Source organism: Pomacea canaliculata, linkage group LG6 (genome assembly GCF_003073045.1).
Source record: "Pomacea canaliculata isolate SZHN2017 linkage group LG6, ASM307304v1, whole genome shotgun sequence".
Lineage (NCBI taxonomy): Eukaryota > Metazoa > Mollusca > Gastropoda > Architaenioglossa > Ampullariidae > Pomacea > Pomacea canaliculata.
Window position 1 is genome coordinate 7,179,192 of NC_037595.1, and position 26,113 is coordinate 7,205,304.

General features: G+C 38.8%; 1 protein-coding gene and 1 long non-coding RNA gene across 2 annotated transcripts; one reads left to right on the top strand and one right to left on the bottom strand.

The window, feature by feature from the left end:
* Positions 1–1,571: 1,571 nt before the first annotated feature.
* Positions 1,572–24,405, bottom strand: LOC112566658 (epithelial cell-transforming sequence 2 oncogene-like). Its single transcript, XM_025242952.1, has 25 exons — positions 24,089–24,405; positions 22,773–23,037; positions 21,688–21,723; positions 21,133–21,372; positions 20,376–20,513; positions 19,884–19,971; positions 19,491–19,741; positions 18,948–19,087; positions 18,645–18,750; positions 18,053–18,168; positions 17,107–17,291; positions 16,778–16,867; positions 16,151–16,333; positions 14,975–15,078; positions 14,047–14,145; positions 13,377–13,584; positions 12,956–13,098; positions 12,156–12,301; positions 11,665–11,733; positions 11,078–11,302; positions 10,730–10,886; positions 10,229–10,294; positions 9,801–9,892; positions 9,215–9,387; positions 1,572–4,388 (listed from the first exon to the last, which is right to left on the bottom strand). The coding sequence occupies exons 2-25, from the start codon at positions 22,977–22,979 to the stop codon at positions 4,258–4,260; spliced, it is 3,393 nt and encodes a 1,130-aa protein (XP_025098737.1). The 5' UTR covers positions 22,980–23,037; positions 24,089–24,405; the 3' UTR covers positions 1,572–4,257.
* On the top strand, positions 4,404–10,719 carry LOC112566659. The gene is made up of 3 exons (XR_003099671.1): positions 4,404–8,855; positions 9,780–9,935; positions 10,223–10,719. It is a non-coding gene; the product is annotated as an uncharacterized LOC112566659 (long non-coding RNA).
* Positions 24,406–26,113: the final 1,708 nt, after the last annotated feature.

Consider the following 26,113-nt stretch of genomic DNA (forward strand, 5'->3'; position numbering starts at 1 on the left):
GCACGGAGTCGCCTCGTCTTCACTGGAGTGATTGAGGTCTGCCAGTTACCTCCCCTTTGTACAGGTGTCGTGTAGGGAACAGGACTTACTAATGTAAGTATAACTAATGTAATGCAAGTCGCTGGTTCGAGGCCTGCTGAATTAATTTTACAAGGTGTGTGACTAAATGGCGGTGATTGATAGGAAACTGAAAGACTGCGAATTTCTCTTGTCTACCCTGTCCTGTCCTTTAGGCAGGTCCATATTTTGGGTGTACAAGGAGAAAGTGCTCGGTTTCAGCTATATCAGGACAAAACGGCAGTTCAAATATTTTGAGTATTTCGAACAGTAATGCTGTTGATGGTACATGTATTTGAGCACAGTCATGACCCTCCAAAAGGTTATCAACCTCTGTGTTTCCGTCTCTCTCTCTCTGCGAACAAGAATTTCGCCAATTGACATACTCATCTTGACCTCCGTAAGTATTGTGCAAACACACCGGAGACCACATTAATTCAGTCATTCACCCATCGTTAGGAAGACTGCCGAGCCCATTGAGCACACGGGGGTCAATTAACCCCATCCCTGTCAACCTGCCCATAGTCCTACTTTACGACCAGCACGTGAACTTTCCGCACCAAGAACAATGTTGTTGTGATATTTATGGCCTGTTATTATTTGTTTGTTTCAAAATATTACTAATACGTGGTTCAAATGATTTCCCTTAAAATATTTAATCACGGTTTAAATGTAGTTTACATCCTGACTTCATCACACAAGTTGACAGTTTGCCACAGTCGATGATCAAACTTGTTTTTAGTTTTTGTTAGAAGTTATGAAACAGTTCTCTTAAAAGAAAAAAAAAACAAAAACAAAAGACAAAATCAAGGTAGTCGATATCACTAATCAACACGGCTGCTTGAGAAGTCTCGGTGATAGGTTACTTCTTGGTCTTAGAGAAGAGAAGCAATACTAAGGGGACCAGGTTATAGCAATTGGACCAGAGAGGGTTAAGGGTTGAAACGTACTGTCGCCTGATCGCCTGTGACACTAGTTATTTTTTTCCCATGGTCTGACCCCCTTCCTCCGCTTTAGATAAGTGGGGTGGGTCTCGTAGCTCGTACCCTGAATAAAACACACAAATACCTTCAGCTAGACTGGCAGTCGTGACACTGCGCTTTCATTGTGGCTGTAAGAAGCTTGTGTTTGTCCCTGTATCGCTTTGCCTAAGAAATCTTATACACATACGAGCGAAAGAAAAAATGTCCTTCATTCATCCAAAAATAAAAGCAAACTTAGTCCAAATCAACTCTTCAGATATCCAGTGACAGTCTTTTAGTTCTCACCCTTTAAAACGAAGCAATTCTGAATAGAAAAGCTGTATGTAGATAGTGATCTCAATTCACTTGCTATATCAGACATCTCCAGGCTCACTAAGCCTAGTCTGATCTCACATTGTAGATGGAAAGTGGGTTTAAAAAAAAAATAAACAGTATGACAATGTCCAAAAGGCATGGGAGTGTCTATGGGCGTCCTGTCCACATTCATACTTCAAACTTGGCACGCATGTCTAACAGAAAATAAAAACAACAGCAAGTGACACGAATAGTTTATCCTGTAAACAAAGTAGGGAGAGGGTGACTTGTGTATAATTGGAGGCAAACAAGTGCCACCTACAGGCAAGGTAACAACATTGTAATAACATTGGCGCAGAAAAGAAACCATTTCTTTCTCTCATATATATATATGTTGATTTTATTTTGATTTATACAATATAAACAACAGACACGAGGGATTATTGAGGACTTCTACATAATGTCAAACAAGAATGCTAAATCAATAACATTTTGGAATTCAAACAAAGAAACCTGTGTGAATCACCCTAACCTACGGGCTAAGAAGGCCGGGACATGTTTAAGAAATGTGGACTGACAGCGAGGGACCAACATGTGCAGTTCTGGAAGCCTGCTGTCTACACGTGTCCGCGCCTTTCACTTTTCCGCCAATTCACCAATTCTCGATGCTAACACACGTGCAAGTCAGTTGGAAAACAATGGGAGCAACTAGTCAACAGACCCTTGGCTTCCTGCCGACACCCAGAGGCTGGAAACACACCACGTGACTGGAAGTGCTGTTTACTCTCGAAGCACGTGACCAAGTCATCTAGGCGAGCTGGACCTACTCTAAGCTTAGAAAACACCTAATCACGAGTTCATTTTAATGAACCAACAAGTAAAAGCACGAGATTCACAGCTGATGGTGAATCATTTTCAATGTAATGGAAGACAGTATATATCTATGACTCTCCAACACCACGTGCTGGAACAACAAAGGACTGAGGCAGGAAGGAAAAGACAAGGAAGGAAATTAACAATGGAAAGAAAGAATCTAGTTACTGAAGAAAAAGTGCACTGAGCTGTGTGTGTTTGCGCGTACGCATTCTACGAAAGCTAACTTATATCAAAATAATATAATTATACAAAATGTGACATTTTAAGAGTTTGTCGTGACTGCCGGCATCAGCAGTTGGTCAACGTCTGCTTCTGGCTAAGCTGCTCTTTGGGAGAAACCGTCTACATTCATTGCCACGTCAGCTGTACAAGCACGTGCCTAGCTGCAAATACGCTTAAAAAAAACACAACTCATTCCTACTGGTCACCAACATGGTCTAGATGAAAAGGAAATGAATGGAATAGCACGTGCATTTAAATAAAGTCTTTTGCTACTCCTTTGTCTAAACACTCTTGCTCCGAATATCACAGTTTGTTTGGCTGATTTTGTTTTCACTTTTATGTATTTAAGTTATATGGTACTCTGCGAAGCAGGAATATAACCACCAATACAAGATTTATACAGACTACTTATATACAAACGCTTATATAGAAAACAAATTATCTTCATCTCCTACAGCATATTTACTTGCAATACCGCGGGAAAAATTTGATATCACAAATCTGCTATGACATGAAAGTCACTCGAGCAGCTATTTCCACAGCTGTTATATCCGCACTTCAACTGTCAGACATGGACCCTCACAGGCTGCTAGGTACCACGAGGCTGTAAAGAACCTCGAAACCTACGTGTCCTAATATCGAGACTCTTGTCCTTTTCACATCCATTTCTTACCCAGTTTTTAACCCTGATGCACAAAAAACGGACTGGGATATATGTCAAGTTGCCACAACTGCTGTAACAATAATGGGATACGAAGGTCACTTAGAAACCCGTTTTGCGAGACCGAATGAGTGTCAGGTAACATTAAAGCGAAAATAGGTACAATGTCGTTAACTGACAGTTTAAGACACACCAGCAACCGAACCGAGATGATCGAAAAAGGCTAATCACTACATACAAAAATATAATATGAAAGGGTTATTGTTGGGTGATCAGGGAGGACGATGGTGCTTAAAAAAAAAATCATCACTTAGTTTGATATGTTTATGGCCCGTGAGTTGTACCACCGAGGGCCGTGACAACTGACGTAAGCTGATCTCGAGACTGCTGAATCAGTCTGCCTGCTGTTACCAGAAAAAAAAACCCACAGCAACCCTTATCATCAAATCATCATATCCTCGCTAACACTCTTGAGTTCACTTAAGTCTGAAAAAAGTGGCTATTGATCAACAGATCCTTATCCAGTTTCGCTATCACGTGACTTGTTAATAAAGGATCGGGGCTGACTGGCTGTTGAGGATCTTGAAATTGTCGCTGCCCTGGATTAGGCGGTGCTTGCGAGAATTAAAGGTAAGAATCTGTACATGTGTAAGATGTTTTTCGGGACAATAGCTTGTCCTTGTCCAAATGTTTATATGATTCTGTCAAAGCATGCAATATATAGCCATTTTATTTTCTTGAGCATGTCACTCTTACTCCACAATCAAAGGATCCGCAGCAAGTTCTTCATGTCTGTGCACAAGCTCCCACGATTCCAGCTTGACACACCAATAGTCAGGTCACGTTTCATGCAGAATCTCTCATTTAGTTCACCAGCAAAATTCTGTCAAACTGGACCGCAATCTATTTGCGGAAATTGATTATCCCTCTCTCCATCTGACTTTTCCTCCCACCTCCAGTCGTTTTGATTTCATGTGAATGTTGTAGCAGGTGTACCCCTCGTCCTCACACAATCAGCTCAATGCCAGGGAAAATGTGCTTTAAATGTGTCATCTTCATGATTATACCCTGCTTCCTTGCAACCCCACCAGCGACTAACAGAATGCTTATTCGCTGTTTCTGGGAAACAGATGGCGCCCTGGAGTCTCCTTGGTCTCGGCAAGCTCACTTCCGGCTCAAAGCTGCGCGCGCTGTCTGCTCCAAGATGGCGACCCAGTTGAACTTCTGCTCGGCTGTCTCTGCGCTGCAAACCCACTCTCGCTTTTGAGTCGTCATCTTGAAGGCGTTCTTGACATCTGCAAAATAAATAATAAAGCTTCATACAATTCCAGTTAGCCTTTCCGCCTATCTATCGCCACCCTTGGGTTTTCTTAATTGAATACATACTTGTGGAGTCTGCGATTATTTCTGGCTGAGTTTATTTCACTGTCATGTAAACAGCTACAATCACACAGGCGATATGTATACGTACATCTCTAGCTTCTCATCATAGACTTAATAGGGTCTGCCCTTCGCAGGTCTTTTTGCTTCTAATCATGGCGCCCAATTTCAGGATATTTACGGCTGCTAGGAGCATGTCACCCATGTCACTCAGGATGAAACATGGAGCACCTGAATGTGTCCACGTCCCCACCCGAAACAAAGGACCTGCTGCTGTGCACATTCGAAACCGGTAAGAATGTAAGGGTAGAGGGTGGGTGTTTGGCGGGGTGGAACCATTCCAACGGTTGTCAGTCGCGAATGCAAGTTTGCGCGTGTTTGCGCGCATGCACGTGAAATAAAAGAATGAGAGAAAATGACAGCTCTGTTTGCAAGACAACGAGGTTTCCTCAAAACGACATCTTTATCCTCAGGATTTACTTTACCTCCGCTACAGCCAAATCTGTTCCCATGTCTGTGGACAGTACGCAGAGCGGGGACTTAACGCCGACCTGCTGCTAAGACTGATGTATAACTACGACCTTAGGCGACTTCCTCAACTCTCCCTGCACACGATTCTCTAAGCACCAAGCCTTATACAACTATTACTGGATGACATTTTGAATATTGATAAGAGTATGATTTGTAGTTTCTGAAGTATATATCAGGGCTGCCTTCCCTTGAGGGGTGCATGCACACTTAAAACAATATTACAGTTTTTAATTACTGCCTTCGTGACATCTTTAGGGTGTGAGGGGTGCAGCACATCATGATTGCAAGCCATTTGATAGTCAAGGAATGGATTCGTTGCTGTGTCTATGTCGGTGCCACTTTTCAACATCGCAGATTCTTTCCCTCGCTCTCCATAGAAACTCACAAATGCGTATCATACACCACATACACGCATATCTACATTAATGGCGATTAGCGAGCTTTATTTTCTCTCTCTTTTTCACTCTCACTCTATCTCAGGCACAGACGCGCGCGCACACACACACCTGGAAGAACGCATACGAACATTGAATACCGTACACAAACACCTGACAGTAAACAAACCGATTTCCCTTTCAGTGGCACCGAGGTCAAAACAGCAATAAAAGAGAACCAACAAATGACAAACATTAATTTAAGACAGCTGACGGCTGGACATGCCATCAAACTGTAAACCAAAACGTACAATACACATAAATAATTGGATCCTTAAATACACAGCACGGCAGCACAGCCACTGGAATTAAAAAAACAAAAAACAAAACAAAAGCAAATAAACAACAACCAAAAACCGCGGAGCTGGGTGGGATGAGAGACAATTCTGACAGCGAAATCGCCCTCGGAACTCGGTCTTTGACAAGATAAACTGCAGTCACGTGCAGCTGGCGGGACGATTGGTCAGAAGCCCGCGGGCACAGTGTCACCAGCAGCTGCCTACAGCTTCAGCGACACGCAGACTCGTGTACAAGGTGAAGTCGACAGGCAGCTTGTGGGAGAAAAAAAGGACATCGAGTACTTTACATATGATGGGAGGGTAATTTACGTACAGTGCACGACCTCGTGACTCCCTGACCTTTTGAACCACAGGCGCGCGCCGCGCACGCACGCAAGAAAACGTACATGATACAAAGAACACAGAGCGAGCGTGAGAGCTATTCTAACACTTTTTTTCAGAAGTAAATTCATAAATAAAAGCTTTTTCTTATATATTTATACTTTGACTGCACGTAGGAAAGCACCAAACGCAAACAAAACATGATTAAAATTGACATAACTAAACAATAACATAAAATATTTAATTTAATACAATATATAATGGAACAAATATTTGAATAACATAACAGTAATAAAATGAAAGATGAAACAAATTAATATTGACCAAGCAAACTATTGCTGCTGACACCAGCCTCTAATTTTAATATCACTCTTTAAAAATAATCTTTTCAAACTTGGATGTGGTTTAATTTAACAGATCAGTATTCTATAATGATGATGAGGAGGACAACAATGAAATGCCAAAGTATACCCAAAGAAACCAAAATCAAAATGACACTTGAAAAATGTTGAGTATCTGAACAATTAGAAATATAAAAAGAAGTAGTAGAGGAACAATTAGTCTCCTCTAGAACAGGCCAAAGCTACTAAAAATAAAGACAAGAACAATGGCAGGTGCATATGAAGCCAATATTTGTGGAACTGACCAACACAAAAGCACTGGACGGCTGCGTGTGTTGTTTGTGTCGAAGCAATCACTTGTTTCGGTGACTGTTCTACACATAGGGACTTGAACATACACCATAAAAATAAAGAGAATTGAAAATTCGAATTCTGGCAAACGAAACATAAAAACTACCACTTGTAAAACTGTTGGCGAAAGTGGTCGAAGAACAAGAAATAAACAAATACACAAACAAACGAACAATTGTTCGCCTTGATTCAGGAGGTGGCTCGTTCTGACAGAACCTTGAAAGCCGACAAAGCCAAAGACTGCACTAGGAGAGGTCCGCGGTTTGTGTTATCTTGGCAGTCACGTGGCGATACAGGAGTGATAGTGCGTAATTGCACCTGGACTTTGAAGTCGCCGACAGGCAGGTATAAGGTGATCAGTACAGCAAGAGTACGCCTGTTCCCGGCAACAGTGACTCAGCAAGTTGTACAGGGACAGAAATCTTCACCTAGTGCCGGGTGTTTGTTGCCCTACTCACCAGCCCCTGTACTATTCATACCGGCCTCTCTCTCTCTGCCTGTGTGCTCGCCGATTCTATTGAGCAGACCCTACATTTACATTCCCGTCATTGTTTGTACTTGCTAAGATTCTGGCACTTGGTATACACTGTATAAGTTTATTGATATGATATATAAAAATGCAGTTACTCTTTTATGCTAATTTTAGATATTATCATTTATATTCCACACTGCATGTCTGTGTTATTTCCAGATACTGATGACTTACTCCTTGGTGGAATCAATAAAATGCTCATGGCTCTGTGTGTGTTGAGGGAGTGGGGTGGTATATCATCACATCAGTGAGGGTATCAACACACGGGTATCGAACCAGCTACTGTTCGCGATGCCAATCTCAGACGCATATGCTCCATAAGCTATCTCCATCCTTCCCTTATTCGATGGGGTAGTCTCAAATATGACTTCTTTGCATCATGCAACAGATTCGTCTTGACAAGCAACAGTTTCATCTCGCTTTGGTATATAACGATCAAACAACGGATGGATGGTCCGACAGTTGACGCCACTTAATTGTAGCAGCAGTTACCCCCTGGGTAGGGGTTGCGGCTAAGTCGCATATGCATGGTCGACTCGCGCCGTCCTTGGTCGAATAAAAACAAAACAAATAAAAAAAAAACCATGACGCCGGCTGACACATCTCTGGATGATCAGAACAGCCTAACCCTATCATCAAACAGGTTAAAGTTCGTCCACAGTACGCCTTGCGACGACAGAGCTCGATCAGCTGAAGCTGCATGAGGTCTACGGAGCAAGCCGCCATGTCTAAAAGCAAAGAGCAAACATGTTGACGGACGTGGAAAAGCTAAGAGGGAGGGAGGAGGGTGCTACACAATAGAATGTGTATTCACATCTGTTTTGCTCCTTAAGATTGTGTGGCGAGAAGCACGTACACAGGGACAGTCAAAAGTCGGTCAGAAGTACGATTATTAGAAAGAAAAAAAAAATGTCGAGCTCTTATTCTTCGTAGACAGTTCGTTCTGTACTTCAGGACAGACCTCAGGTTAGGATACTTCTGTCGGCCACCCTGCGGTGACTGCTTGCATAAATGCATGTGTGTTCGTGCACGCGCACGTTCCTATGTAGACAGAACGCTCGCGCGTTGTTTTCGCTCCGGTACGGTGAGCGACGCAGGCTCACGAGCAGAGCTTCCAGACAACCTCGCGCACACAATCATGGCGTCCGTCGTGAGGCCAAAGCAACGGATCTGAGAGACACTGTGGATGTTCAGTAGTAGGGAAACATACTAGAGTCGGATGAATAACAGAAAAAAAACTGCACGCTTCACCTAGGGCATGCACAATTCCACTGATACACATGATCACACAAACATCAGAACTGCGTATGTGAGCGCCCGTCAAAAGCGAGACACATGATTATGATACTTGTTTACAACTTTAAAAATAAACTGCAAACGTCTGCAGCAAGTCGCTAGCAAGTGGAACAAAAGTTTAAATTTATTCTCGTTTATACCCCCCATTTGACTGAGCTTTGTTTAAAAAGTCCACTTAAATTTTGTAATGTTTATTGTTGATCCTCTCCACATATATCGATATCATCATCATGGGCCTAGATTTCTGCTAATAATGGATTCTGTGATTAACAAATTGGTGAGTTTGTTTACTCCAACACACCATCATCACTGATAAAAGTCAAAGTAATGTACAGCTCACTTCAGTAACAATTACTACAAAACCTACAGTCAACCTACTGGCCGTAGGAAAGAAAAACAAAACCCTGTCTTGCAAAATAGAACAAACTATGTGCTGCATACGTTAGACATTACACTGACACATGAGGATAAGTAGAAAGAGGTGAGCAAGGAAGGGGGGAAAATTTCTTTAATCTCCTACCCTCCCATCCAAAAAAAACAACACAAACAAAAAACAGAGAGCAGCAAGAAAGCATATGTAGCCACAATTAAGGAAGAAAAGAAATTTGGAAAAATGAAATAAGAGTGACAACTTACATTTGGAGTCAGGGATATCAACTACTTGCAAGGCAGTTAAGGCCACGGACAGGTCAAACTTGTAGGTGTATTCCACAGCACGGCTGAAAGGAAAGTGTTTTGAAGTTCGGCGAGTGATGACGAGGGCATCATTAAAGAGATACAAGCCAAGGGTGGCAATGCGCTGAAATACTCTGGAAAAACATGAGAATAAGATATAAGTTTGGTTTAGTTGAGTTTTAAGACTGAATAAATAATTTTGCTTGTAAAAGATACATATTTCTCTACAAACAGAAGAGGAGGAGACTAATGAAATGGCTGAGACTGTGTCAAATGAACAAATGTGCATGCAAAGTCACACTCTCTCTCTACCACACACACACAGACATACACAGACATGCACAGACTTTCAGGGAAGAAACATGCATTAGACAGACTGAAAATCTGCTTCATTGAAGAGGCAAAATGAACTTTTTTTAAAAGCGCACTATCTTTTTCCCATTCATTATCTCCAACTTTTCTCCTCCTCTTTTTTTTTAAGTCTGCTTCATTCATTTTTCTATACACATCCATAGTTCTTATTTAGGTGTTGGCTCACTCAAAGTACCTGAGCTCAGGTACAACTGTGTCAGAAGAAGGAGGACGTAGATGTGCGACATCCAGGTGCTTGACCAGGTATCTGTTAGCTTCCAGCAAAGCCTGAGAAGAAATGACAATGACAGGATAAAGTGGTGAGAAGAAGGTAAATAGAGACTATTAAATGATTCAGTAAAACTACTTTCAAATGAAAAGCTAAAAGTAACTCAAACTATCAGTAATCTGATTCCTGACATAATATGAAAATTAGATAACTTGTCAGCAAAACTGCATGAGGTTTGCTGCTTTGGATTCACTTCATCATCCTTAGTATGAACTTTGTATGTCACCAAAAAGAAGTTACACAAGGGCTATATGAAGATACCTATTAAAGATATGTACACAATGCTAAGACCATTCAGCACAAACCAACATTTAATTTCTTTGTTTCAGCCTTACCGGACAGTTGATAATTTTACGAGTCAGCTGAACCAATTCCTTCTCTCTCTCCATTCTTGTACGACACTACATGTGAAAGCAAATTGATGGAAAGATATTATGCTGATTATTAAAATACATACCTTAACAAGTTTGACATTTACAATTAAAGTTAATTATCAGTATATGGCATTGAAAACAAAGATGTTTTGAATTCTGATCTACAGTGTTTTTTTATGACCACAGTGAGCACAGAAATATCCTTGTCTCCGTTAGCACTAAAACATCTGGTATCTACTATAGTAAAAATGCATTACATTGACTGCCTACTGTTGCAATAACAGCTTTTAATTACTCTGTGTACTTATCCACTGGCATCAATAATGATTTTTCAAGAACTACAATCGTCAATCAAGAACTACACATGCACAATCAAAGCCACCAACCTACTCAGACATATACACTATACACCAATCCGCATCTCCATCCATCAAATCATGCTTGCATGGGGAGCACCATTACCTCTCTGATGCCACGGTCCAGTTCAGTAAGAGTAGCAATGGCGTTATCCAGATCTTGTCGATCTGCTTGTGTGCGAGGCGTGTGAAGCTCAAACCATGTCAACAGCTTTACATACTCTCCAATACGTATCACTGGTAGGAGCAGAATTTCCTGCAGGCTAACATAATGAATTTTATCAGCATAACTTGGACTGAAATTATTTAATAGTAATTTCTAGTTTTGCTTATAAAAATAATTGTTAAAATAATTTCTCTTTCTCTTTTGTGTTGTGATAAGCATGTAAGCAGAACTGCAAAGTGTGAATATGCCTATAAAAGTGCACGCGCACACACACAGAGGTCTACTTACGTCAGCATTTTTGTTTCTGGCACTCTTTCATGGCGCTCAAGAAAAGCACGGAAAGCTGGTGACTGCTCCTTGCACCGCTCGATACAGCGTAGAATGACTTCATAATTATTTGTGAAGTTTGTGTACACCTTGATATGCATACAAAATTTTATGAAGATGTCGCCAAGGCAGGTGTGCTGTGGATTCCAGTCTGCTAGCCTGTTTTGCAGGTCTTCAGTGAGGGTTCTGTTGGCAAACAGCTCGATCGTTAACTGGCATAAATTTGCATAAATGTACACTGTGTCTTGCCTTTTGTATCCATGTACCAAATTTTTTGCTTACAAAGTATCAAACCTTTATTGTCAAAAAATACACTGTGTACTTCTCAAAATGACAGTGATTCCTATTACTATTAAAAGTAATATGTTGGTGAAAGCAGCTTTTGGAAAAAAAAATAACCAGGGAAAGTGTGAGTCTCTTAAGTGTGAGTATACTACAATTAAACAGTTGCACTTTAGACATGGAAAAATTAAAGGTGTGAACTAAAAAAAAAAAAATGTTCACAACACTGGACTTTCTGATGTAAGGATTCATTAAAGATATTTTACCGGCTGAGCTGGTAGATGTTCATGATGTCTGTAAAGATGATCTGGATATTCTGGGCTCCAGTGATGGGTCTGGACAACCAACAATAAAAGTTCATCACTACAAATGACAACAAATATGCGAAAACTGAAAGTGTAAAATTAATCTCCCAAAAGAAAATTATAAGCATGTCTCAATTATTTCAGAATTTGGTGACAAATTTTCCTGTTGTGCAAGTACAAAATATATAAAAATGTGCTTTCACTTAAACGTTTTATGATATGCTTTACATTGCTTTATTCTAGTAGTTTAAAACTACAGAATAAATTAAACTAAAGAATAAATTACGAAAATTTGGTATCTCCAGTCTAAATCAGTTCTTTGCAAAGAGCTATATGTAAGTATCAAGCATCTGATGGAGGATGTAAAAAAAAATATATTTATATATCATGCAGCTAGATTTAATTGATGGAGCGACATACAAAGCTTCATTTTGGCTAGATAAATGCCTCACCTCTTGGAGGATAAAGCAGATTTAAGAGGGCGCACATAGACATCATTGATGGACTTAAGGATATGCATGTATGCAATCTCACTGGCTAGAATTTCAAAGGCAACTGGTGTACGTTTTTCAGGATGGTCAGCAAATTGCTGTGTGGACTAGAAATAAAAGAAATATATGAAATCATTTAACATTTACTAAAAGCAAGGAAAATAAAAAAAATGTCTCAGCCCAGAGCTGGACTTAATCTAAAATAGCAAAAAAATACTAACTATATCAGGATAAAAGAATAAATGGTTCATTATAACTTGTCCAACCATCTCTGTTGCATTCTACTTTCCATAATAAATCAAGAATGGTTCTCTTCATGGTGGACTCTCACTGACTCACTGACCTTCCTAAGCTTTGAACCCATGACCATTTGCTTATAGGTTGAGAACACTAACCATACAACTATTGAATCCTACTTTCTCTCAACAGGTAACTAAATGTAGTCACCCAAAGTTGTCTTCCCTAAATGAGAGAACTTGACAATGTTGTCAAACACCAACATTTTATGGACATGCTACTGGAATTAATAGTCCATACACTGTAGATCCTTAAAACACTACTCACCTTTCATATGTCTACACAAGAAAATTATAACATTTCATTTTGCTTGGGTTTATCATGACTTTATAAGCCATGGACATAAATGCATTCACCAACATAATGGACAATGTGACTTGGTATAATTAATTAAAACATAAATAGTATGCTAAAACTAAACATAACCTACACCTCAAAAAAAATAATCTGAGCCAGATTCTTACCAGTCTGTTAGTTTTTGTTGCTCTCATGGTCCCAAACTTTATGCTAAGTTCCTGTGTCTTGAGGGTTGATGATTTGTGATTCTGCCTGTGGTGGTTCTGGACATCTTTGCTTGCTTTTTCTCTCCCAGCATCCTTTGCAGATTCTAGAAAACAAAAACAAGCAAGGAGCAGTGGTTAATGCTATGCCCTTAACATACTAAAATAAAAGACACTGTTAACGAAACACTGTCCTACTCATTTTGAAAAATCACATGTTTTAAACATATGAATCAATAAAAGAGCTATTTTGGTGAAATGACATACTTGTATGGAGAACAACAAAGTGCTGATAAAGATAAATACAGTCTGCCAGTATGATTCAGTTTGATTACAACAGGCTTCATTTGATAACTTGAACAACAATATTACCCACTGACCCTACCTTTCTTGCTGTCTCCCTCATTGTCTTCATCATCAGAACCTTGAAAATCTTCCTCATAGTCATTTTCAGCAGCCTCGCCTCTCTCTGCTGACAGCTGCTTGTCTTGCTCGTCTCTCTGAACATGTCCTGCATCAGCACCCTCAGCCTTTTTTCGGCTGCCAGATCTAGATTCTTCCATGTCACCGCCTTCTGTTAAGGAGCTTAGAGTCTGGATCAAAAGGTTACCAAACAGGTTAAAATGGTTGAAGGAATTAAGTACAATAAAATAATTTTAGTTTTTAACACAAGGACAGGAAAAAACCTAAAGAGGCAAGTAGTCATGGTGAGTACAAGTATCCACAAACATACTTTTCAAAGTGAAGTGAACAGGTTAGTAAATTCAGAGTCTGTATATCACTCTTCAGTGCAGTCATGCAGCACTTCATGTGACTTATTATTTATTTTACAAAAGAGATTAGTTCTTCTATATGAAAGTACATATCCAAACATGGAATGTGTACATGTCAAAAATGCAGTTTTGGTCTCCTCTGAATTGTTACCACTAGAGAATGTACAAATTAAATTGACAACTTTCTCTCAGGAAAACTTCTTGCATCTATGCAACTGAACCTCTGACATAAGTGCAAACTGAAGTGTGATAAAAAAAAGGCTAAGGCTAATTTGTTTTTACTTGCTGTCTTGACAGAGTTTGTAAGCTTCCAGACACTGTTAGGGTTGAAGAACCTGCTCTTTCTAACAGGAAGTATCCTAGAAATTCCAGTGGATTCACCTGCAATGAGATGCAAATCAAAGGCCATATATTCTGTGTAAGTCTCTTTGCTATGCACAATCTATCTTTTACTTCTTATCTTAAAAATGTCTCAGTAAGCTTCTTATTCAGTAATGCTGAACATTTTTATTGCCAATACATAGAAGATCTCTGTGTATAGCAAGAAACAGAAAAAAATTATTGAAAAACAGAATAAAAATCAGCTCAAATTATTTTGACACGGTGATAACTGATCAAGATAAAACCAACCAAAAAAAAAAAAAGGGTATTAAACCAAATATGGCAAGGAAAAGAATGAGACAGACTGACACTTTTCAAAAGACATGACATAAAATAATGATTTTCCATGTATATTTCTAGGGTCAATGAATGAACATCCACCGAGGAAGGTAAAATTGGCCCATACTAGAGCCATATGAACAATGAAGTGGTTAAACATGTCTATGGAATAGAATGGAGACAACTCTCCACACTGCCTCTGATAAAACAGGGACCTGTTTCTGCAGGGCAGCTGCTGGGCAAATGGAGGTCTCCCTCCTACTCTCTCATCCACAGACCTGAACAGGCTCAAATCTGCAACCATTTGCTCTGCAGTCCAGCGCATTAATCACTAGGTTACACTGCCTCCCGATCAGTTTAGAAAAATATAGATGACATCCTTGATGGATGGTTAAAACTTCAAAGCTGAAAAACTTAGCATTACTAAAAATCGCTACAAATTTTAAATAAAATGTCAATTTACCTTGCATCACTAAGCACATGACTGAGATAGTTTAAAGATAAGCTCAATCTTACTGCACAATTATTACCGGGTAACAAGTTTTCTTACGCTTTTCTGATCTCCCAAAGCTATCAGCCCATCTTTCAGAACATGTGTGATATCATGAACACCTTGGATGTCTGTCTGTCTCAGCACATCAAATATCATCTGACCTGATGACATAAGCAACTTGTGAGATATTGGTCTTACTGAGTGTCATGACTGGCATAATGACATCATGACTTGTGGGGACCTCGGATTGTGGGTCAGGGATACACTAAGTGTTTTTGTGCATGTAAATGTATACATATTTAATGTCTATACAGTGAAATCTCCCTACTATGCCACCTACCGGGACCGAGCAAAAGTGGCATAGTAGCGAGAGTGGTATAGTAGCGAGGGTTCGTAAAAACGGTTTATTTGTTCAAGTTACCCGTCAGTCCAAAGCTCTCAAGAATCGTCTGCTGGCACTAGCTGTCTCCTCTCATTCTCCCCCTCACCTCTTCATCCTCCACCCCTCCCAACCATATCCGAGCACCTGCATCCTGTCGCTAGTCGACCCCCTCCCGCTCTCCCTCTGTCATGTGACTGTCACCCGGCCAGCGACCACCATCCCCATCGCCAGCCTCCACCCTCCCTGTGTGCGTGCTAGGTTCCATCCACCTAACTGCAATGTCCTACACTACCATACAGTATAATAATCGAGCACTGCACGGAATTTCACAACTTGTGCCTTTTAACAGTCACACAAAAGTGGCATAGTAGCGAGAGTCTGGGGTGGCATAGTAAATTTTTTTTTACATTGAATTTATAGTCGGGACGGGCAAAAGTGGCATAATACCGAGAGTGGCATAGTAGCGGGGTGGCATAGTAGGGAGATTTGACTGTATATACATGCTTGTTGTATATACAGCTGGGTATATGTCAAATATACATGTGCACACATATCTCTTTATTTTCTTTACACCACCCTTCAAGCCAATTAATATATGTACATATTTATACAAAAGGGCACAGGCGGCATAATTTTCTTGTCCAATATCAACTGAGAGAATCTTGTAACTGACAGATTGCAATGGACAAGTTTGGGAGCTTGTAACAGGATGAGTTTTCCTCAAAGTAAGCAAGTTGGCATGTTCTATGCATCCTTTTAAACAAGTCTACAGAGTTTGTTAAAAATGTGATCAACATTCCTGGCAACAAAACAGTGCGGTACAATTTCCAATCAGGACTAAAGATACTTGCCTGTTAGCTGTGCAACTATATCCCGATGAGTTTTCTCAAAAAAGGTTGCCATTATTTCATGACAGGTTTTCATGGCCTCCTGAGCTTGGTCAGCAACACTGGCCCAAACGAGCAGTTTGCTGGTGCAGAAGTAGACTTCTGGGGGAGATTTTCCATTGTAGTCGATAAGCCATGAGGAGTTAACTGATAAGAAACATAGAAAAAAAAATTCTGTTTGTGTTTTATGAGTTAAATTTCATCTATATGAGCTATCTTTTCAAATGTGCCTATTTCGTTACAAATTTATGATTTATGTAGATGTCGTAGGAATACACTTTTAAACAGTTTGGGATATGACAGTTGGATACAGTGGGGACAGTGTGAAGAAGGGTTGTGAAGCTGCATTACTAAGATAGAACTCTACGGCATTGCTCAGCTCCTAGAAGGGTGCCTCATCCAGACAGAAAAAGAAAATTTGAGTCAGTAGCCCCCATGTCCTCCTCTTTCACATTGATTTAACACACACACAATTTGAATCACACACACACAAGTTGAACCACAGAGATTCAACACAAATAATAAACAGAACCAGATGAACAGATGTAAGCACAGTGAGAACAAATGAGTGTCTCTGTTTGCAAGATATACCATGGTTGTAGTTGCCAATGATGCCTGTAGGAGAAGAAAACTGCATGCTGGTCTTGATGCTCAGTTGAACTAACATTTCCATCCCTTCCTCTGAAACACCATAAAGCAGGCATGATCATACACAGCTTACAAAACATTGCTTCATCTCCTTTAACCCATAGGGCTATCAACTTCCTCTCATTTATTTGACTCTAAAGTGCTATAAAAACAAAAAAGTAAAATAAGGAATACATTTAAAAGACTCCAAATGCATAAATATTAAACATTAGTTTCAATTTGAAAGTAAAATTATCCTGTTTCTGAAGGGGAATAATCTTGATGATCCTGACCTGAGGCTGCCAGAGGGACAAAGATGTCAAATTGCCCACCAAGATCAGCAGGCAGGATGTGGTTGGCCACAGACTCAAAAAAGCTGCTGACCACAGGTGTGTCTAGAGTCGTAAGACTCACAGTACAGCCATGGGCTACACACAACTGGCCAGGCTCCTCCGCATGGCAAAAAAGCCCCACACTCCTAGAAAAGGTTATTTATCCTGTTCAGTCAGACTGAGCGAATGTCCCTTCATATTCATAGTTTAGTTTTCACCTCTACATAATCCATACTTTTCCAAAACATATAAAATAATGTGCCACTGACAATTGTATACTGAAATGCCAATGTTAACTGTCCTGAACGTTTGCTGCTGACCAATAGTTGGACTTCCAGCTGTTTTGGGAATTTTCGACTAATGAATTAGCTACTATCTTAGGGAAGGAACTACTGAGTTTTCAAATGGAATAAATTTTTAATAGACTTAAATACCTAACTTAAATTTACTTCTTATATAATGTAATGATTGAGAACATAAATGATCTAGACATTTTTCCATACAAGAAAATCATGGCATAAGTGAGAAAGGGCCAGGACAGAACCACAAAGATTTCAACCTCAGGGATCATAACCCTAACAATGCCAACAAATAGTGATGACCTGTAGCTACCTATAAAGTGCCTGCATAGTATTTAATACATATTAATCATGGACGTATGCCATATTATCCTGAAATTTAATTTGTAAGTACACAAATCGGACCTTAGATTCATTGATGTAAGAATAGCTTAAATTATTCGTTTTGCTCCTGTGTAAAATTAGCTCATTGGAAAGCACTTTCCCACTAGACACAGAACATCTACCTTTTCCAAATCGACAAAAGTGTTGTGCAAACATCCCCACTAGCATTTCTTCAAATCTTCAAATGCAATAAATGATGCCATAGGACACTCCAGAAAACTTACTGTGCATGCCTTCCTTGTAAGGCGCTCTCCACCTGTTCCACTAGAGACTGAGCAACTGTCCCTTCATATTCATAGACAATCGGAATGACACCAAACAACACGGCATCTAGCAACAGCTGCAGAATAGAAACAGAGATCTTGGTTCCTTTTAATCTGCCAGACTGAACAGCAAGGGTCCACCACAATAACAAAAAAACAAAAAAATTAAAAAATACAATTTTTCATTGTTCATATGTCAAACAATTGTGAAATTCCATAATCATCTCCTTAGAACCCCTTTTGAAGTTATAGTAAATAGATTCTGTTTCAACAGTGAAAAAAATCTAAAGCATGAATGCACATGTTCAAGATTTTTAGAAACTGTTTGAAGAGAAGGGGGGAGGGGGGAGCGAAATTGCTTTTTTTAGCCAAGCCAGCAACTAAGACTATCATGGCAAGGCAGCCAGCCCTGTAAACAGCTACCACATGCAGAGAAAGAACAGCATGCCTGAGATAAGAGTTGAACCCAGGACAGCCAACCTTCTCTGTATTGGTGACAGGCGCTAACCGAAATAGCAAAAAATAACAAGAAAATTTAACAGGAAATGCTCACATCAGCACCAGGTATCCTTGAGGAGATAATGATGATGCGAGGGTTGCTGCTCACAATGTTCCCACCAGGCTGAATGTTGCAAATCTGATGGCGTGACTTGGGATACCTGATGATGGTGACAACAAATAATTATGTATAGCAGATATTACCCTTTACTTTGTACCTCTTAGCAGAAGAAAATGGATAGCCCATGTTCTGTTACCTCTGGTTTCATGTTGGTATTACATTTCCCTTCTTGCTCTCTTCTATTTTCCACCCTACCACCTCCCCAACTCATGAATATCTTAGATTAACATCCCATACCTTTTCATGACACTTGAAGTGGGAGGTATCCAGTCTGTATTGATCAGTTCCTCCATTCTCCTTTCCTCATTTGTTTGAAAGATCAGAGTTTCTCTCAAAGTCTTTCTGCTAGACTTAGGAATGTTGTAATCTTCTCCTGCCTGCAACACCCAAAAGCTGAAGTGTTATGTAGAATGTTAAATATGATTTTCAAAGTGGAGTCAATAAATATCTTCAGAACAAACAAAACAAAAGACTGTCACTGCAGCCACAAACATGAAAATCACATTCATGAATACACAGTAAATACACATATGAGATGGTTGGTTAGTTGAGTTTTACGCCATGCCACACATATATGAGGGAGAGAAAGAGAGGGAGGGAGAGAGGGAGCAGGAGCTAGAGAAGAAACAAGACTGCAGAAACTTTGACTGCAAAGAATCAGTTATTCCTAGGAATAATTTCAGAGGAAGGAATTAAAACAAGAAGCCAGCCCAGTTCAGATCTATCTGCTCCAGACCTGTAAAGTATTCAGCAATTCTAGAAAGCAAAAGCATTTCTAACCAGCAGAATGCGGTGACGATCACGACGGCGATCAGTGTCCATGCCAATCTCAAAGTCCAGGGATCGAACTGTAACAGCTTCATTATATCTACTTTTCAGAATGCCCCAGCGGTTATGCATGACTTCATCTGATTTCGGCCTTACAGGTTCATTGGGGTTTGAACCATGTGCCACTGCTCGATTGGACTGTTCAAGATCCTTCGGCTTCCAGTCAGGTCCCTGCCAAGGTGGTCGAATATCCATCAAACGACCTGGGTCATGAGATTTAAAGATTACTGAGAGAAAAAAAGCAGAAAGCTCTTCCTTAACTCCAGGTATGTTACCCCCATTACCACTAATGCAACAATGTACGAGGAGGCATCTGCAGAATGATTAGCCATGGTAGATACTTACGACTATCCATACGAGAAAGGCGAGTTGGTTTCAATGAGATTTCTGGCTTTTCCATGTATTCTGGATAACCAGGTGGTGGTGGTTTGGGCTAAAATGAAAGATTACATGAACTTCTTTGGGTAGTCCTGATAATTTTTAAACAAATCTTCAGTATTTCATTTGGAATATAGAGTGTGATGAATTAATATGTAGTTGAATTTTTTGTACTCTGCTGGTAAAAATAAAATGTTCTATACATTTCAAACACTGGATAGATGTTTGTCAGGGACTCACATCAACAGAGAGATCATAAAAGAACAAAGAATATAATCTAGTAACAATCTTGCTTTTAACATAAAAACAAGGCATAAAACTGAAACCTTCTTCTATACCTCTGTGGGAATAAGGCAAACAATACATTTCTTTTAATTAAGAAACAAGGTAGATGATCTGAATGCATATCTTGTCACCAGAGGAAAAAGCCAAACACTTATCAGTATTTGATTTATTAACCTGTCTACTTCCTTCCATGGAATCAAGTGTGTGGATACAAGCCACATAGTGTCTTTTCCATGCTCCATATTCATTGTCAGCTGGAGTGTAAGGCAGGAACCAGCCATAGCGAATACATTTTGTCATCCAAACATCATCCTGCACATTTAGGAATTCTCAAAAGCAGCGGGCTAAAGAGGTTATTATTAATAATTTTAGGAGTAGCTTTAACACTAAAGCTGAAGAAAATAAGAAAGGAATAATTTTATCATTGTGATGTTATAAATATTATAAATGAGGGAAAATCTTGAACTATAGTGCACTTTATATATCATCTTACTGAAATGCATTATGCTGCATTTGAAAAATACTATGACATCTCAATTATAGCAGATTAGGCAATATTTATTTCTACGACGTCCCACTTTCTGAAGACTCTTACAATTTTCTTCTTGTATATCCCAGCAAATATATGAATAACTACAAAACACACACATATACAAAATCAATGCTGTAATTAAGGCTGATCAGATTCTTTAAAAAAATGTTTACTAAGAAAGAAAAGTAAAGAATTCCATCGAAAGTTGAGATATTTGCACTATAAGATATTACGCTACAAGTTGAGATCATGGAAATAGAATAAGTCTACCAGTTATGATGGTAATGAAGAAGAAGATGATGATGATGCTAATAATGATGAAAATGATGAATCAATGATGTTACAAAACTGTGCATAAGCCTGAAAATACAAATACTGCTTACAATCAATACTGCTTACCTGTTCTGATAGAAACTTCCAAGTCCATGACACCTGTGCACAGCGACACAAACTTTTAGGCTCCAGAAAAGAGAATATATAGAGTGAAAGAAACCTTGGAAGAACAGTCGTGAAGTCAAGGTGCTGTATTGGCACTCTTTCGCGAAACCAGTCCTGCACAAACTTGTACTGTGATCTTGAACATTGGCGAAATAGGACATCTAAGAAACGCTTACGCTGGGAGTCTGTCCACATGTCAAACTGCAATAATAATGATTATAATGAATGGGAAAAGTGCAGATAATAAAGCACTGAAGTTAGATAAACTGTAATTTCAGTTACAGTACACACCTAACAGCAGGTTTATATATGACCATGCTGACTTAAAACTTAAAACTAATAGCTATGACAGTAAAGAAAGTCAGTAAAAACAAGTGAATTATTTAAATATTTTGACAAAATATTTAAAATGCTCATGGAAACTTATGGACATATATATATATAAGTAATAAAAGAATTCGATGGGCAAATGAATGTAAACCAGATCTTGTGAAGCAGGACAAAACTGGAACTTACCCAATGAGAAACTAAGTCTCGCCTCTCCTTGAAAATCTTCAAAAGAAATCAGAATTAAAATATGTAATATAACCTTATCATCAGAGGTCAGTATAAAACCAAAGTCAAGGGAAGAAACTGCAAAATTTAATAAAACTAACAATTATCTCCCTTCAATAACCCAAAAGTAAATCTGGCATAAACAAGTCTTTTAGCTGTATGACATAAGCACATATTAACCAACACACTTAACTTTAAGTCTAAAATCAAGAATTTTAAATTAAAGAACAAAGGCCAAAGAAAGCTAATTTGAACTGTAATGTGTCTGGTCACACTTCTTATGATTCACAGGTTCATTTTTTAAAAACACAAATCTTTTATCTAATACAGGAAGTAGCAAAACTGTCTTAAAATATCATTGTAACAAGAATGATAAACATAGCAGAGATGTTAACAGCCAATTAAGATCACAGTTTTTTTTTCTGCGGTTGATTTTTCAAAGTTCTGTTATTTAACAGTGTTTGAAAACATAGTTATTACATAGCAACTAATAAAAGCATAAATTATCTCTTACATTGCAAATACCTACCATATATGTGGACAGCTTAATATTATTGCATAGTATAAACTGTTGAATACACTTAATGACATTGGACTGTAAAGAAGTTCAGTTAAATAAAAAGATCTTGCGAGGTAGTAGTTAAAAGCTCACCTAAGTGAAAAATTATTTTTAAAGCACTAGTCTGCTAAGTTTGTTAAAAGATACCAATTCCCATGATCTAAGGAAACAGCTTAATTCAGTTGATGTAAATGCAAGCCTTTAAACACGGCAGTTTTCACTTGTGTGTGGGATAAAAGATGATATATGTGACATCTCCAAGGAAGGCTATTTGGCTGCTTTTAATTCCCACATTTTCTCTGGCCTTTAATGATGTTAATCCATAGAAATGGAAAAGAAAACATTTCATGCCCTTCATAACCCTGCCTTATGCAGTTACCTTAGTTTTCACGCATACTTTCTTAACAATTGTCTACAAAGCGACTTCTAGGATTTAACGCTATATTGAAATAAATAATCATACCAACAAAATTTTGATTTATCAAACCTGCTCATTGGATGGTTTGTGAACAATTGGAGTCCAGGCACTATTTTGAGTTTTTAGTTTCAATGTATGAATTTGGTCCATGGATGCAGTTTTCTCTCGTCGTAGGTTGGTTGTTCGTCCAAGTACTTTGGAATCATCCTCATCAGTGATTGACAGTCGTGTCTGCATCAGAACTGTTTTCTTCTTGGCATTGGTACTATATGCCATGATTACATCCAGCAGCTAACAATGGTTCCCTTGCTCTACTCCTATTTTCAATTTGGAACTTAACAGACAAAAATGCACAAGATTAAAGTGTCATTCACAGTATCCATTGCTCATCCACACAAGTATGATACTATACTGTGTATCAACAATTGTAGAACAGAATTTAAAAGCTGTGCTTCAAGATCTAAAGACTGGACATAAATATGCTTCCCCTCCCTCTCTCTCTCTCACACACACACTTTCTCCCACACACAATAATAAACATCAGTATCTGGTGAAAGCAAAAGACAAAGGGCGGTTAACTTTCCCATAATGCTAGTCTTTTTTCACACCCTTCCTTTTGCAATATCACATTACTCTCAGGTCTTGTTCTTGTTATTTTGTTCCTCTTTGTGTTTTAATTCTGTATTTGATTTAATTCCTCATCTAGTATGATTATTGATTCTTTTTATGGTTCATATGTTGTTTTCCTGTCCCTCATATCTTGTCCATGTTTCATTCTTGTTCTTAAGCGCTAAGAGCATACTAAATACTAAATTTCGCATTTATTATTATTAATTATGCATGTAGGGTGCTTGCAGAAACCAAAAAAAAAAAAAAATGAAAATGCATGTTTGAGCTACATGATCAATAAAATATTATTGTCTTTTGATACTTTTCCTAATGCTTTTGTACATGCACCCAGACTGCACCACGATCTATGATTTGAGTGAATAAATAAATAAAAAAATCCTGATAACTATATATATATATGACAAACGCACTGCGATCATTTTCATTACGTCATCACTTACACTTATGTTTGTCCAAGCAAATACAATAACACATGACCAAGACTCACGAGAAATTCTTTAAAGAACTAAAGTAATGTAATGATTTATTTTAGTAACAACAGGACACTGCCAATGAACACATGAGCAGTGAGGGTTCCATTCCATGGAATGCTCCGAGCGACCATTCGATCTGTGGGCTGCACTCTTCTTGTAAGTTTAAATCGTTATACAAATCTTTTTAAAGTAGTCTAAACAAAGAAACACTCTATTTTACAAGTGCACAGGTGCATAAGACTCAGTCTGGTCACAAAAGCGCTAAAATAGTTGTCAACTCACACTTGTGTAGCTGTGACAGTCGTAGTTAAATGGCACCTGTCTGCGCATGCGCAGCGTGCTCGTTTCCCGTGGCGATCTCGCGACCCCAGCGACATGTTCAGACCGCGTCCGTGTTCACACTGGCTGTTCACACTGGCTGTTCACGCAGCTTTGGACCAAAGTTGTGAATGAAACATAAGCTGTAGCTCGACAGCTTCAACTTCAATTTTTTTCCCTCTGTCCATCTATAAAACTTTTCTCCCTCGCGTACAAACTATATATATAGCTTATATAAAAATAAAAGCTTAATTATAAGCTTTTAGAGGACAGTCAGCCGCTGATCGTTACCGCAATAATTACTTTTGTTGGATTTTATATACAGTGGAACCTCGGTTAGCGAACGCCTCGGATAGCGAATATTTCGGATAACGAACAAAAATTTCGCTAAAAGTTTGTCTCGGATAGCGAACAAAATTTCGGATAACGAACAGCCACGCGAACCACACGTGACCCAGCCTGCAAGAACTCTTGGGTCCCTCATGGGACCTCTTCGGGAAGAAAGTTGGGTCCCTCTCGGGTTTTGGAAGCGGGACCCTAAGGGGACCTCGTAGGGAATTCCCACGGGTTGCCATGTTTTCCCACGAAAGACCCACCCACCTTCCCACCAAAAAACCATTGCATACCCACCGATCGCCCATGAGAAGTCGTGTTTTCCCATCAAACTCCCAACTCCCACTCCCCTCTTGCTGCATTCCTCACCCTTTCTCACTTTTACTTACACTGGTACACAGGCTTGCACACCATGAAGAAAACATTCAACAGCTTTTCAAAATCTCGTTTCCTCACAACGCATAAATAGTAGGCAAGAGATATCATTAAACAATTTTATTATTTACACCAAAAAAACTATTTTAACAGTTTACATTATTTAAAGCATTAAAATTGTTTTTGAACATAAGCATTCATCCAATTATTTACATAAAAATTGCAGTCAATAATTTTTTACCCCATGAAAGTTATTTTTGAAATAATTATTTATAACATAAAGTCAAACAATTTACATAAAAGATAGAAAAATATGACACCAAAAAATCGATCCATGAGTGGTGGAATCCCTGTAGAAGAAAAGAAAAAAGTTACAATGCATTTACATATTTTGATTTTTGCTATGTAAGTAGAACTAACCTCTCACATAGATGAAAGCTTAACTCTTTCTTTATGCACTCAACACAGGTGGCCGATTTTGCCCTGCTCACTTGTTACGCAGTATTTACATTGGGCTTATGCATTGTTGTAATTTTTTTAGGCCTTTACAGCTCGTGGTTTAAAAGAAAAAATTAATAAATAAGACAGTTTAGGCCTTTATGAACACAATTATCTCCCTTACATGACGAAGGACGTACGTTTGAACGAAAGTCTCGCCGATATTCTACACTACCTGTCCTTTTCGATGGTACACATTGCGAACATCATGCATCTGAAACGTCAAATAACAAAAGAAAGAACATCCCAGAGGATATTCCTGCTTCAGATGAAGGAGAATTTGACCACGAATGGTGTAAAAATGGTTTTCATCTGCTCCCGAATTTTTTGTTTGAAATGTGTTAAAAAAAAAAAATTTTCCAAACTTCACATAATATACCTAATTTTGGTTGGATTATCATAAAAGTGAGTTCACGAGCAAGATTACGGTAAAATTGTTCCACTTCTACACATTTTGATCTGTCATAATCAATTTAAATTTCTGTTCTATCTTGTTTAGTTATTTTTTAATAATTTTTTGAAAAAGGGTAAATTCATGCGTACAGGGGGGTTTGACCGCCTTTAGCCTTGTGTAAAGAAAGAGTTAAAGCTTTCATAAATCTACTAATTACTAGTAAGATTACAAGAACTTGAACAAGAGTGGAATAAAAAGATTTTTAAACGGTAATGTCTTGATGGCCATTTGTGTGTATAAGAAGTTTTGGATAATATCTGAAAGTAACCAATTAATCTTTAGTACAAAAGTAAAGTAAATAGGCCTACTGAATAAATCCACGAAGAATA